The sequence below is a fragment of the Megachile rotundata genome, chromosome 13, assembly GCF_050947335.1.
Source record: "Megachile rotundata isolate GNS110a chromosome 13, iyMegRotu1, whole genome shotgun sequence".
Taxonomy (NCBI): Eukaryota; Metazoa; Arthropoda; class Insecta; order Hymenoptera; family Megachilidae; genus Megachile; species Megachile rotundata.
The window spans coordinates 12,374,135-12,389,086 of NC_134995.1; the positions used below are offsets into that span (position 1 = coordinate 12,374,135).

The 14,952-nt window shown below is 38.9% G+C and overlaps 2 protein-coding genes across 2 annotated transcripts; both read left to right on the top strand.

Moving 5' to 3' along the window:
- Nucleotides 1-843: 843 nt before the first annotated feature.
- On the top strand, nt 844-4,728 carry Osi15 (DUF1676 domain-containing protein Osi15). The gene is made up of 2 exons (XM_012290411.2): nt 844-1,443; nt 4,310-4,728. The coding sequence occupies exons 1-2, from the start codon at nt 1,095-1,097 to the stop codon at nt 4,642-4,644; spliced, it is 684 nt and encodes a 227-aa protein (XP_012145801.1). The 5' UTR covers nt 844-1,094; the 3' UTR covers nt 4,645-4,728.
- Nucleotides 4,729-12,402: 7,674 nt separating this feature from the next.
- Osi16 (DUF1676 domain-containing protein Osi16) lies at nt 12,403-13,912 on the top strand. Its single transcript, XM_012290430.2, has 2 exons — nt 12,403-13,027; nt 13,089-13,912. The coding sequence occupies exons 1-2, from the start codon at nt 12,532-12,534 to the stop codon at nt 13,463-13,465; spliced, it is 873 nt and encodes a 290-aa protein (XP_012145820.1). The 5' UTR covers nt 12,403-12,531; the 3' UTR covers nt 13,466-13,912.
- Nucleotides 13,913-14,952: the final 1,040 nt, after the last annotated feature.

Consider the following 14,952-nt stretch of genomic DNA (forward strand, 5'->3'; position numbering starts at 1 on the left):
GGGACACGCCGGTTTTGCATGCCGTTCCGTGTCACGCGAACAGACACGGAAATCTAATTTTCACCAGAAACTTATTACCAGAATTGTCTTGCAAATATGATTTGCGACAGAAACGAGAGAAGATGGTCTTTTGAAAGCGTTTATGATGTGGTTAGGTTAGAAATGACAGAGCAATTATTAGGTTAGGTTAAAAATAACAGAGGAATTGTTAGTTAGGTTAGGTTAAAAATAAGGGAGAAATATTAGGTAGGTTAGGTTTAAAAATAACAGAGTAATTATTAGTTGGGTTAGGTTAGAAATGAGGGAGCAATTATTAGTTAGGTTAGGTTTAAAAATAACAGAGTAATTATTAGTTGGGTTAGGTTAAAAATAACGGAGTGATTATTAGTTAGGTTAGATTGAAAAATAACAGAGGAATTATTAGTTAGGTTTGGTTAAAAATAACAGAGTGATTATTAGTTAGGTTTGGTTAAAAATGACAGAGTGATTATTAGTTAGGTTAGATTAAAAGTAAGGGAGCAATTATTAATTGGGTTAGGTTAAAAGTAACACATTAATTATTAGTTAAATTAGGTTAAAAATAACAGAGTGATTATTAGTTAGGTTATGTTAAAAATAACAGAGTAATTATTATTTATGTTAGGTTAAAAATAACAGAGTCATTATTAGTTAGGTTAGGAACGTCAATTATTTGAAACACAGTATTAGAAACATTGCAAACATTAAAAATGTCAAAAAACATTAGAGTCTTGTGTTTGATCATACACCTCTCATCCACAAACAAATACCCAAAAAATGTACCACCATAAACCTCGAAAACCCACCGCCAAAACTCCCCAAATTCCACTTTCATCGAACCCAAGATCACCAGGGAAAATCGTTCGAAAGTGATCCCGTGTAAAAGGAAAATTTCTATTAGGCAGACGCTACGTCACGAGACTAGGTCTCGAAAATTAAAATTCCTGACACCGCGGTGCTTGCACGCCGCTTGCCAAATGGTTCAAAGTGGCCCCACCATCGATCAAGCCGTCGTATAAAAGAAAAATTGCCCCAGGGCGAACAGTCAAAATCTTTGTCGATACCGATTGATCACCATGAAGAAGTTGCTGATCGTTTTAGCCTTGACGTTGTCTTACGTCGTTGCGGAGGACAGTTTGGACCAGATGGAGAACAAGTTGGGCAGGGCGATGGATAATCTGAATCGAATGGACAACATCAAGATTTACGGTGACATGATCACCCTGGAGAAAGTACACGTTGAGGAAGAGGCTGCTAGATCGAGTCAGGATCCTCTTGTGGGCAAGATTGAACAATTCTTCAGAACCAGAAGGATTCAGCTGCATTTACCGAGTGATGGTTCGTCGGCTGATATGTTTGGAAGAGCTTTGGGGCAGAAGGACGTCGGGGTTGAACTTAGGGGGCTGACTACTGGAGCTTCTGAAGGTGAGAGTCTTTTGGAGATTTTTATTTTTGGGTTTGATGTTATTGGGATTTGATGTAATGGGGTTGATGTGATAGAATTGGTGTAATGGGGTTGGTTTGAGGGTTTTGGATATAGTGTATTTGAACAAAAATTATTAGAGTGAGATCTTTTTGCTTTTGCTCTATTTGAACTTTTAAGATTAGGTTAACTTTGAGATTAGGTTAAGTTCACATCTTTCTACAGTCATAATAAAGGGTTAGACACACTTATGGGGTTGTTTTGAACTCCTCAAGCTTTCGTGCAGTTGAAATATACGAAAAATAATAGTGATCATAGATTTCGGTTAATTCTCGCATTAGTAGTGACAGGTTTGAGCGAACATTGAGTACAAACAAATTATTTCAAGTTTTGACATGAGGTCAGAATTTTATTTTGGAAGATCTGACATCTATTCTGAATGTTAAAAATGACCATTTTTATTGCCAATATGGATGACCAATATATGAAAAAAAAAATTAAAGACATAGCAATTTGAATGATCACTTGTAGCTTTAATCCTGTGTTATTGACATTATGTTTACATCAAATTGAACTAATTAGAAATTGACTGAGAATGTGTTAATCTTCTTAGAGTTATATCATAGATGTTTGTTTTGTAATTTAATACAATTGTCCGATTCAAGATTAAAACAACATACATTCTGCTACATCTAATATGAGACTTTGCATTTATTACTAACTATAATGCATCATTATCTGTGTTTCTCATTGTCTTAATTAAAAACTAGAAGAAAATTTCCCACACATCAAACATCAAGATTCACAATTCTCGCATTTGCATCAAAAAGAAAGGAAATACCATAATCGTTAAAACTCTCTTTCTCTTCCAACTGAAAAAATAATGCATTCTAAAGCAGCTGTAAAGAACTTTCTACAAAGTCCCATCTTCACCCATAACCTACATGAATTCTCTCAATTTTCCGAATACTAAATTGTTTCTCAATTCTAAGCTTTCTCGAAGCAGCCGCTCGATGCCCGGAGCCAGTTGTGAATGGCTCGGTCCACGGGCACGAACTTATAGTACCTCGCCTTTCTAAAGTCTCTCCAATACCACGAAAGTAAGTCAACAGCTCGCGAAACGATTGGGCAAAATGTAGGACTTCCGGTAACGCGGGATGCGATTGGCTTCGCCAGCGAACTGGCACCACTCTTTCCCTTGGCCTCTTTTCGGTAAACTTCCTCCGGATTTTTTCTCGTTCTCCCCGAACGAAGAGACTCCGAGAAAGCCAAGACGTCCCACTTGCAACGCATCCGCGAAAACAACGTTGGAGGAGGGGTTCTGTTATGTGGGTCGTTGTTGGGATTCCGGGTTTCTGGGACGCGCGAGACCACCGGGGACCTTGAACGAGAGTGCCACATGTCGAAGAAAGTAGATGCTTGCGATAAGTGGTCGTTAGATACCCCTTCCTTAAGTTACCCTTCTGAGTTTCACTTGGTTCAACCCTTGGAACCCTACTGTACAGAACTGTGTATTCGGATGTATTTATGAGAGGCTGATAAATTCAGAACTAACCTTACTTTATTGGGAGATCATTTCATACTTCATTTTCTAGTGATAATTATTGATAGGAAGTTAGTTGTATTTATACAGTATGTGTTCGAGTTGAATGTTCACATTGCTATGTTGTACATATGTGATAATGATCATTTAAATATGATGAGTACATTAGATATATTGGAGGTTATGTTACAATAAGAGTACAGTTATCTACTTCTATGAAGATCCAAACATAACCTAAAATAAACACTGCTTGCAAAATATCATTTAGAGATACAAGCACATTAGGTATATTAAAGGTTATGTTATCAAGGTGTTCCTATATTTCAACTACCTCTATCAAAATTAAAACTGTGCAAGGTTTAATAAAATCCAGGAACAAAATTATTTATATGTTATCTATTGAGGTATAGTCTGAACCTAACCTAAAATAAACATTATTTGAAAAATATCATCTAGTGATGAGTACTTTGGGTATGTTAGAGGTTATGTTATCAAAGTGCTCCCATATTTTACATAGTTTTATGAAGATCAAAACTGTGCAAGGTTCAATAAAATCTAGAAACAAATTTGTCTATAGATTCTTTACTGAGTTTTGCTATAAACCTGAACTCACATGAACATTGTTTAAAAAATATCATTTAGTGATAAGTACTTTGGGTATGTTAGAGGTTATGTTATCAAAGTGCTCCCATATTTTACACAGTTTTATGAAGATCAAAACTGTGCAAGGTTCAATAAAATCTAGAAACAAATTTGTCTATAGATTCTCTACTGAGTTTTGCTATAAACCTGAACTCACATGAATATTGTTTAAAAAATATCATTTAGTTATACATACATTACTTATATTAGAAGTTAGGTTACCAAGGTGGTTCTATATGACACCTACTTATATGAAGATCAAAACTGTGCAAGGTTTAATAAAATCCAGGAACAAAATTATCTATTGAATTATAGTCTGAACCTAACCTAAAATAAACATTATTTGAAAAACATCATTTAGTGATGAGTACATTAGGTATGTTAAAGGTTATGTTGTCAGTGTTCCTATACTTCAGCTACATCTATGAAAATCAAAACTGTGCCAGGTTTAATAAAATTCAGAAACAAAATTATCTATAAATTCTCTACTGAGTTTCACTATGAACCTAAACTCACATGAACATTGTTCAAAAAATATCATTTAGTGATACATACATTGGTTGTATTAGAGGTTAGGTTATGAAGGTACTTCTATGTAAGGACGAACTATGCAAGGTTTAACAAAATTTTTATTAAATTATTTTATTAAAGAAAATATCACTACACCCCATTTTTCATTTCAGCAAGAACCAAATTAAAGAAGATAATGCTACCGCTCCTCCTGGCCCTGAAACTGAAGGCAATGATCGTTTTGCCGATCGTAATCACCCTAATCGGTCTGATAGGCATCAAGGGTCTCGGTGCAGGGCTGCTGTCCCTCCTCCTCTCCGGAGCAGTGGCTCTGAAAGCACTGTTAACGCCACCACCGCCACCCCCAGCCAGAGTCACTTACGGGGTTGTGAAGCCTGATATCCATCACGAACACTGGCACAGGTCGCAGGAAGAAGTTAATCAACCTTACAGGGGTTGGGCTCCTGAATTTGCTCCTGAACAGTACCCCTTCCAGGACATCCCTTAATTTTGTTTATCATTCGTTCACCTCATAATCTCATTCTATTTATTGTCACCCCTGCTTATTCAATAAATCATCAATGTTCTTTTGTATGAGATGCGTTTTTATTTGAACCTTCATAAGAGGGTGATAGTGATGGGAAGGAACGTTGTTTGAGGGTGAGTTAGAGGATTGATAGTTGAGGTAAGTTAGACTTGAGAGGTAAGCTAAAAAGTTAGGTTATTTGAAATTTTTTGAGAGATGTCTGGTTCTTGTTTGTGGAAGAAGGGTTTCGATATTTGTACACATGATATATTTATTTTAATATTTATCGTGTACTTGTTTCAATATCTTACAATTTAAAAAATGTTTACCTTCATCTTCTTTCTAAATTTAATTACGAGTAAACAGTAAAACCTACAGTAAATCTTGTCAGACCTAATCCCACAAAAAAATGTCCATAAATGTCCACCCCAAAAATCGATCATCGATCACTTTCCTCTCCGATCACGCCGTGTCGAAAACAACGAAGTAATTGGAAATCTATAATGACGAGTAAGCAGGTTAGTCGGAGGAGGCTAACGACCTAAATAGAAGGCGACGCAGAGAATGCAGCGAGGTGGGGGGATTTAACAGGTGGGAGAATAGGAAGAGGAAGGAAACGAGGTCACTGTGACGAGAAAGGTGGGTAAACCGGTCTCGCCGGGGATTGGTCGATCCTGTTTCCCACTCGTGGCTTCTTCAGGATCAAGGTCAGTGGGTCATTGCCTGCACGTGGACTCCCACCTGCTCTTCTGCCCCCTCCAGACGGCGAGTAACGGTATCGTTTGTGAACGAACCTTGAGCATGGAGAGGGCAGGAACCTCGGGTATATACGTGCTCGAGAGGACAGCACCGTCAAGAGTCGCTTGCTACTCGAACGATGTTGAGGTCTCCGGATCTCATGACACTTGCGGAAATTAGGGCTTTTCAGGTACTTCGGATGTAGGGAATTTTCGAATAGATTGATCTTGAAGAGGACCATTGGTAGATTTATTTCAGGCTTTTCATATCTGGAAGATTTGATGGGACTTAGTGTTTTGATAGGACTTTTGAGACCTCTTCAAAATTAATACATTTCATCCTAGTCTTCTTATATATAGCTTATTAGTGATCTAACTTCATTTGTTAATGATCTGACTCAATTCACTCACAGTAAAGTGTGAAGTAGGTTTTGAAGTTCTCCATTTTTCAATGATTCTTGGAACCTTTCTCAACAATTTAGCATAAGCTTTCGATATGAAATGACGTAGATAAGATGTAGATCTCGTATAGCTATCGTATTGACCCTGAAAAGAATACGAAAGTATGAACGCGCAGGATGCATTTTGAGCGCATAACGGATGCTCGTTCTCGAATTAACGAGGTCTACGCAGCCACTCGGGCAGTAATCGGGATCGGCTGATGTCGAAGCACTCCGGTTTTTTCGCGTTTCACCGGACCCACGCCTCGATAACGCGAACATATTAGCACGGAAATGAGTCCGTTTATAAACACCTGGATAGGCAACACCTGTAACGCCTCAATTTTCTATGCTAGAATGTAGACGCTCGGTGTATCGCTGGCAATCTAGAAATTGACAATACACATTTTTGAGGAGCAAGATTTTTGATATTATTTAAAATATTATTCTTCTGATGTTATTGACGGTGATGTAAGAATTGCAATATAGTAAGTGGCGATGTAGTATGGGACACGGTGTGATATAGGGAGGTGTAATATAGTAATTGATGCTTTGTGATAATGGCGAAGGATTCAAGCAATAATAACGCACGTCAACAACAACACATGTCATTAGTAACGCACGTCAATAACAACGCACGTCATTAGTAACGTACGTCATTAGTAACGCACGTCAATAACAACGCACGTCAACAACAACGCACGTCAATAACAACGTACGTCAATAACGACGCACGTCATTAGTAACGCGAGTCAGTAATAACCTGCATCAATAAAAACGCACGACAATAACAACGTACGCCGTTAGTAACGCACGTCAATAACAACGTGCGTCATTAGTAACGCACGTCAATAACAACGCACGTCAATAATAACGTACGTCGATAACAACGCACGTCAAGAATTATTATTTCCCATAAAAATGACAAGAAATCAGAAATTTATTACACATATATTCAATCCTATATTGAACATTTTAATACCATTTTTCAATACGTCTTTCGCCTCATATTTTCGTATCTCTAAAACTATAATACATAATCTAAAAATGCTCCACCATTTAATTAATACTATTAAAAATTCTATTGATTCCAAGAACCATTTAAACTTCCTCAATTACCTAAACGAATAAATAGTGACACTACAAGGCACAGTAGAACGAGATACATTGATCAGACACGCTCTCGCAATTTTTCGCGTCTTCTCTCCGAGCATCATCGAGCAAAACAAGAAACTCAGCCACCAAACTACATAGTAACTTTCTCGAAGATTTGTCGGAATTTTCGAAGCAGAAATAGGCTAACGCGCAATTACGTTCACCGTCTCGAATGTGTAATACGACGCAGTCATTGACGAACCAGAACAAAAATTCAAAGCGGAAAAATGACGATCGCGAGCTGTGACCTGATTGACAGTCTCGTAAATCATGACTCAATTATTGAATGAATGATTCACGTCTTTCGTTGGTTTTCTTGCTTTCAGGAGACCGATTTGCATACCATTATCGTGTCACCATAAATCGTCCTGCAATTTCCAGTTTTAATATTCTGGGGAAATGAGGAGGATCTTGATTATTGAATGAACTATTCATTTATTCATTTTTTGGTAAAATTGACTGGTTGAGTGTTGACCTGATCTTGTAATTATTCTATCGATATAAATATTTTATATTGAAGGTTAGGTTCATTCAGAGGTTGATTAAAAAATTCATATGTGGAGGCATTTTTCACATACGCTCAAATGTTATCATATACATGTCATATGTGGAGACGTATATACAGTTAAATGTTACCACATACACGTCACATGTGGAGACATGTCCCACATACACTTAAATGTTGTCACATATACGTCGTATGTGGAGACATGTATACAGTTAAATGTTACCACATACACGTCACATGTGGAGACATGTTCCACATACAAAGTAAATGTTATCACATATATGTCATATGTGGAGACATGTGTACAGTTAAATGTTACCACATACACGTCACATGTGGAGACATGTTCCACATACACTTAAATGTTATCACATATACGTCATATGTGGAGACATGTATACGGTTAAATATTACCACATACACAACACATGTGGAGACATGTTCCACATACACTTAAATGTTATTACATACAGGTCATATGTGGAGACGTGTATACACAAATGTTATTGCACACACCTCAAATGTTGACATTTACCTGTCACAACTTTAATTTCTCCTGTACGATTGAAACGAAAGATACGAAAACATTTTACCAACGTCAGATACCGATTACCTAATTTTTGCTTAGAAAATCCGCATACAGTGGTGCACTGAACGCATGAATTCTAGGCTGCATTCCTGCAAAATTACATTTGATATCCACGTCAAAGGAGCATATAGTTTCGAGAGCAATAAATTCACGGCGTGAACGTCGCTTAAGGCAGTATACGATTATTTCACCCGGTCAAAATGATGCGCTTGCATGCTCGTTTAGGAAGTTCGGTCGGAAAAGAGCGGGTTAGCCTTCTTCTTCAGGCATCTATTTCGCCGCTTGCTACTTCCTTTTACCGCAACGCCTTCCTTTCGTTAATAATCGAGCGATCTCCAGCCAGGTGTTCCTGTTTCGTGAAACGATCCGGCACAGAATCGGCCAGTCGTTCGAATTCCACGATTTCATGTGCTGAATCGTCATCGAATTAGCTTCTTGTAGCTCTGGCCGCCATTGTCACTCCACTTCAAAATCGATTTCAATTACTTTTGTGAAGTCACATACTTCAAAAATACTGCAGATTAAAATTTTTCAAATTCTTATTAATTATTAATTTATTTATGTTATTAGTAAGTGGACATTTCAGTGGAGGGACTATAGAACTTACATTTTTACATTTATATGTAAAAATAATTTATAAAATAATTTTGTATGTTCATACAGAATTCACATTTTTAAAATTAAAATTTTTGTTGATTATCAAATAATTCATATTTTTTAAAAATGCCATTAAAAATGCAGCTCTTATTTATTATTATTTTTATTAACAATTAATGTCTGTCATTATTGGTTATATTTTATTTTGCACAGTTTTTAAATTAATATTTTTTTAAAATGCTATGAGCAGTCCTTAGTCCTAACTCTCACAAATTAATCAATAATTATAAAAAAAAATATTCTCATCATTAATAATTATATGCATAAATTGTAACATAATAATCATACAGTGTAACATAATAATTTATTAAAAACAAGTTACTCTAATAGGAACATATTATTTTAATAGAAGATAGTAGAACATTGTATTGAACGAAGATCATGATAAATCGTGGTAATAGCAGAATTAGCATGATTAAAGGAAGTTAAGACTAGATGGTAGAAAGTATGGTATTAGTCTGGAAGCATTTCGATAGACTCGGTTTTCATCGATCTATCGAGGCGCGCCTTTCCAATCGCCATCGAGACGATCGATTGCGCGCGAATTGTACCGCAAGTGAAACGTGAATGGACGCTCCTCACCTTCCCCATAACTGTTCCTCGTATACTGTTACTATCCTTCTGGTATATTTGATACGCAACTCGATGATCAGCGACCGTGAGACTTTCAACGGGAACATCCCATACGGCCCAAAATTTCATGCTTCGTGTTTTGCGGAATTGCAAAAAGTAGACTTAGAGACCTTTTACTGTTGCGGACAGATGTGGCATATGTGGAGCAAGTCAAAGTTCCACTGATATAAATCTGCTACTCGTTAATTCTTGAAATATTCATTTTAAGAATTTTTAGGTTGTCACATTAGTATTATTTCAAAATTCTTAAGTATTCTTAGATGGACATTTAGATATATTTCCCAAATCCTACGTATCTCAAATCCCACGTATTCCAAATCCCACATATCCCAAATTCCACATATCCCAAATCCCACATATCCCAAATCCCACATATCCCGAATCCCACATATCCCAAATCCCACATATCCCGAGTCCCACATATCCCGAATCCCACATATCCCGAGTCCCACATATCCCGAGTCCCACATATGCCAAATTCCACATATCCCAAATCCCACATATCCCGAGTCCCACATATCCCGAATCCCACATATCCCGAGTCCCACATATGCCAAATCCCACATATTCCAAATCCCACATATGCCAAATCCCATATATCCCAAATCCCACATATCCCAAATCCCACATATCCCAAATCCCACATATCCCAAATCCCACATATGCCAAATCCCACGCGTCCCAAGTCCTACGCGTCTCAAATCCCACGCGTCCCAAATCCCACGCGTCCCAAATCCCACGCGTCCCAAATCCCACGCGTCCCAAAACCCACGCGTCCCAAATCCCAAATCTCCCGAATCCCAAATCCCCCAAATCCCAAATCCCCCAAATCCCAAATCCCCCAAATCCCAAATCCCCCAAATCCCAAATCCCCCAAATCCCAAATCCCCCAAATCCCAAATCCCCCAAATCCCAAATCCCCCAAATTCCCAATCCCCCAAAACTCCCACTTTCCAAATTCCCACCTCCCCAATTTCCACCTTCCCTAACTCCCATCCCCCTAAACTTGCAACCCTCCCAAAACACCCCAGTGCCCAAAATCCCCGAACCCTATTGTGACCCTCAAAGCCCACAACCTCCTCTTAAAATTAGAGAGTAGCCACAAGAAGGCCATCCAAACGCACGAAGTACTTTCTCAACCCAAGTAGATCAAAGCTGCATCATGCGATTCGGCAGTTAACTCGATAAAATTTGTCAAACGATCAATCGGCTCAGAATGAGTTGCTCGCGCAGCAATCAAAGAGTCACGCGATTTCCAAAGCGTTTATCCACTCGCGAGAGGAGCTCCGTGAAAATTGGCTGCGCACTTTCTCGCCGTCAGATCCGTCTGAAGCCATCGTCGTTCGAGCGTAGCGCGCGAAAATCCGATCTCCCGACTAGCAAACTGGGCTGATTTAAAGTAGGCCTCGTTTCGCTTAGTTGGGGGAAATAATGCTTCTATTTCTTTTTGAGAAGGTGATTTTTTGATGGTTAGGTTTGGAGAGATTTTCAGGGATAGGCTGATCGGCCATTTTGCTGTGGAGTGTCGCCTCGATTTCGTTGTCGAGATCGAAAGTGGCTCCGGCTGGGTCGATCGGTGACTATAGGAATGATGAATACCTGTGGAAGGCTTATTTTCTTGAATAAGCCTTGAATGAGTAATTTTGAATGAAGCTGAAATTGCGTGTGGACATTGAAGTTGACATATGAATACTGAAATTGCATGTGGACATTGAAATTGACATATGAATACTGAAATTGCATGTGGACATTGAAGTTGACATATGAATACTGAAATTGCATGTGGACATTGAAGTTGACATATGAATACTGAAATTGCATGTGGACATTAAAATATCGTGTGGATTCTCAAATTGACATGTACACATTGAAATTTCATGTGGACATTTAAATTGACATGTGGACACTGAAGTTGACACATGGACACTGAAATTGCATGTGGACATTGAAATTTTATGTGGACACTCAAATTGACATGTGGACATTGAAATTGACATATGAACATGAAATTGCATGTAGGCATTGAAGTTTCATGTGGATATTTAAATTGACATGTGGGTACTGAAATTGACATATGAACACTAAAATTGCATGTGGACATTGAAATTTCACGTGGACACTCAAATTGACATGTGGACACTCAAACTGATATATGTACACTGTAGTTGCATGTGGACATTGAAATTGTCATATGAACATTGAAATTACATGTGGACATTGAACTTATCATATGAACATTGAAATTGCATGTGGACATTAAAATTGACATGTGAACATTGAAGTAGCATGTGGACATTGAAGTCAACATGTGAATACCCAAAGCGTGCTGATGGATAACACTAGCATGTGTTGATTTTAAGCAACAAATAATTATTTCGAAATTAATTTGATCATTTCCAGCAAAGTCTAAGCTTCAGATTGATATAAGTGCTATTCTGTGACACTTTTATGTCATGAAATTCTTGCAAACTTTCTACACTTCGAAATCGGTCAACGCAATAACAAAGAACATTGCACCACCTGTTGCTGATAAGTCACTTCATATTGGAGTACCTAGAAAATATTTTTCGTGGGAAGTCACTTGTCAGGAAATGTGGTACTTAATCTAATAATTGTCAAGTTATTTCCACAGTGAATAAGTAGTAATTCCTCGATTAACGGAAGCGTGGTCATAGGAGGAAGAGGTTATCGATTAAAGGTTTGTGGAGCAAACGGAATCAATGTAGAAGAAAGTTGAATTGGTCGTGCGTCGGGCACCCACGGCTTCGCTCTCATTAGACCGCCGGATATCCTTTTTTCCCCGCAAATTCGACAGAGATTCGAATTCTCCGCTCTATTTGACGCTCCCTCTCGCCAGGCGCGGTGACGGCCGCGAGAAGACCCCTCGCCTCCTCTTGTCAGGCCGCGAAAGAAGAGAGCACGCCGACGGCGCGTTGCTCTCGACTACGGAGAATGTATGGAACGGCCGAAAGGCAAAAAGGAAAAAGGACTACCCGGTGACTCGCTCTATATATACTGCAACTATCCGAGGGTATGTCCAGTGCACGGTACGCGTCTCGTCCGTCAGCTTCAACCCACTAGTCTTCGCGAGCAACCGCGTTGTGCCGGACGTCCAGCAGGATCGAGAACAGCGTCCGGAGATCAACCAGGATGAAGGGATTCGATAAACGGTCGTGTCAACAGGCTCTCGTGCTTCCTCTGCTGCTGCTCGTCGGCTGCGTGACCGGCGAGATCGAGAGACGTACCTCGAAGCAGATGGTCGAGGAGTCGCCCGAGAGCCTGGCCTCGACCTTGAGCAAAGACTGCGGCAAGTCCTACAGTGCCACTTGCCTCAAGCTGGACGTGGTGTCCTTCCTGGACAGGCTGTCCGAGCAGGAGGACATCAGCATCCTGCCGGGCGTCTCCGTCATCAAGGAGAATGACACGGCCAACATGCCGGCTTCAGAGGTGGTCGCTAACCTGGCTAGGGACTTCCCGAACGACGTGGAGAAGAGACTGGACGCTTATCTGGTTCACAAAGTGGGCAGTTACCTGAACAGCCACTCTATATCCATCAAACTGTTCGACCCTAGGACTTTTGAGGCTGCCAGGAACTTCAACGAGGAGACGCTGGCGCAACTGGGTCTGGGACAGAGCGTCGGAACTGGTAAGGTATCTAGAGATTAAGGTTGGAGGACTTTGTCACTCGAATATGATAACCTCCGTAGGACGGAAGAAGGATAAGGGTGGCAACGGCGGTCTGATGGCTGGGCTGCTGATGATGAAGGGTACTCTCGGAGCTGTCGGGTTCGGTGCGCTCGCTCTGTTAGCCGGTAAAGCGTTGATGACGGGTCTGATGGCGTTGATGTTGTCGGCGATCGTTGGACTGAAAGCCCTGACGAGCGGCGGCGAGAAGAAGACCACCTACGAGATCGTGAGCAAACCCGTGTACTCCACATCGCACACGCACAGCTCCGAGGAGCATCACGGTCACGGTTACGGCCATTCGGGATACGGCCGATCCTTGGACGCCATTCAGGACTCCGTGCAGCAGGCGGTGCTGAAGTACGGGAACGCGAGGGATCGCCGATCGCTGTTAAATTAATTAAGAGGCTCCAGCTGCTCGCTGGTACACCAGACATCTAGTAGCACGTCTCTACCTCACAGTACACTTCGTTTCCCTTCACCGATCCTTCTCTACACCTTCTCTCGCGTTTCGCTTTCTTGTTGCTCCTGGCTCTCTTCCATTCACCTGGTCTCATTTCATCCTCCGATCACCATTGTTATGCTCATAGATTCGTAGGTATTTATTATTGCCAATCCTATCCTTTTTCCTCTCTCACGATTTCTGATCCTTCGATCATGTACATCTCTTGTTATTTATGTGTATTTATGGATTGTAAAGTTTTAATAAAATTTGTTTTTAAAATCGTGTTGAACTTGTTGAGTTCAAGTTCGGGATGAATTCCCTTGTTGGACGGTGTTGAAACCTTATTGAAACTTAATCAAAATGTAACGACGTACGCAAGGAATATATAAAATTTAATGGATAGACATTGTTGTTTTACCTGACCTATTTGTTAGGCCTACAAGTAGATGTTAAGTTAGATCAAATTTTAATTTGATCTAAGTTATTCTTAATACTGTATCAAATTCCTATTTGATCAACGTCATTGTTAATACTGTATCAAATTCCTGTTTGATCAAAATCATTGTTAATGTTGTACCAAGCTCCAGTTTGATCAAAATCATTCTTAATATTGTATCAAGCTCCAGTTTGATCAAAATCATTCTTAATATTATATCAAACTCCAGTTTGATCAAAATCATTCTTAATATTATATCAAACTCCAGTTTGATCAAAATCATTCTCAATATTGTATCAAGCTCCAATTTGATCAAAATCATTCTTAACATTGTATCAAACTCCAGTTTGATCAAAATCATTCTCAATATTGTATCAAACTCCAGTTTGATCAAAATCATTCATAAAATTATATCAAACTGCAATTTTATCAAAATCATTCCTAATATTATATCAAACTCCAGTTTGATTAAAATCTTTCATAAAATTACATCAAACTCCAATTAGATCAAAATCATTCATAAAATTATATCAAACTGCAATTTGATCAAAATCATTCATAAAATTATATCAAACTCCAATTTGATCAAAATCATCCACAAAACTGCCTTAAACTCCAATTTGATTAAAATCATTCATAAAAATATATCAAACTCCAATTTGATCAAAATCATCCACAAAACTGCCTCAAACTCCAATTTGATTAAAATCATTCATAAAAATATATCAAACTCCAACTTGATCAAAATCATCCACAAAACTGCCTCAAACTCCAATTTGATTAAAATCATTCATAAAATTATATCAAACTCCAACTTGATCAAAATCATCCACAAAACTGCCTCAAACTCCAACCTGATTAAAATCATCCACAAAACTGAATCAAACTCCAACTTGATCAAAATCATCCACAAAACTGCCTCGACCTCCAACTTCATAAAAATGTAACAAAAAATAATCAAATCTACAACACTGTTTTTATATCGACAATCCACAGAAAAATGGAT

What these genes read in the sequence shown, in the direction of transcription:
- Osi15 (XM_012290411.2), top strand. Translation starts at nt 1,095, where the DNA reads ATGAAGAAGTTGCTGATCGTTTTAGCCTTGACGTTGTCTTACGTCGTT. An exon ending in GACTACTGGAGCTTCTGAAG is followed by an intron (nt 1,444 to 4,309) that starts GTGAGAGTCTTT and finishes TTTTCATTTCAG; the next exon opens with CAAGAACCAAATTAAAGAAG.
- Osi16 (XM_012290430.2), top strand. Translation starts at nt 12,532, where the DNA reads ATGAAGGGATTCGATAAACGGTCGTGTCAACAGGCTCTCGTGCTTCCT. An exon ending in GGGACAGAGCGTCGGAACTG is followed by an intron (nt 13,028 to 13,088) that starts GTAAGGTATCTA and finishes TAACCTCCGTAG; the next exon opens with GACGGAAGAAGGATAAGGGT.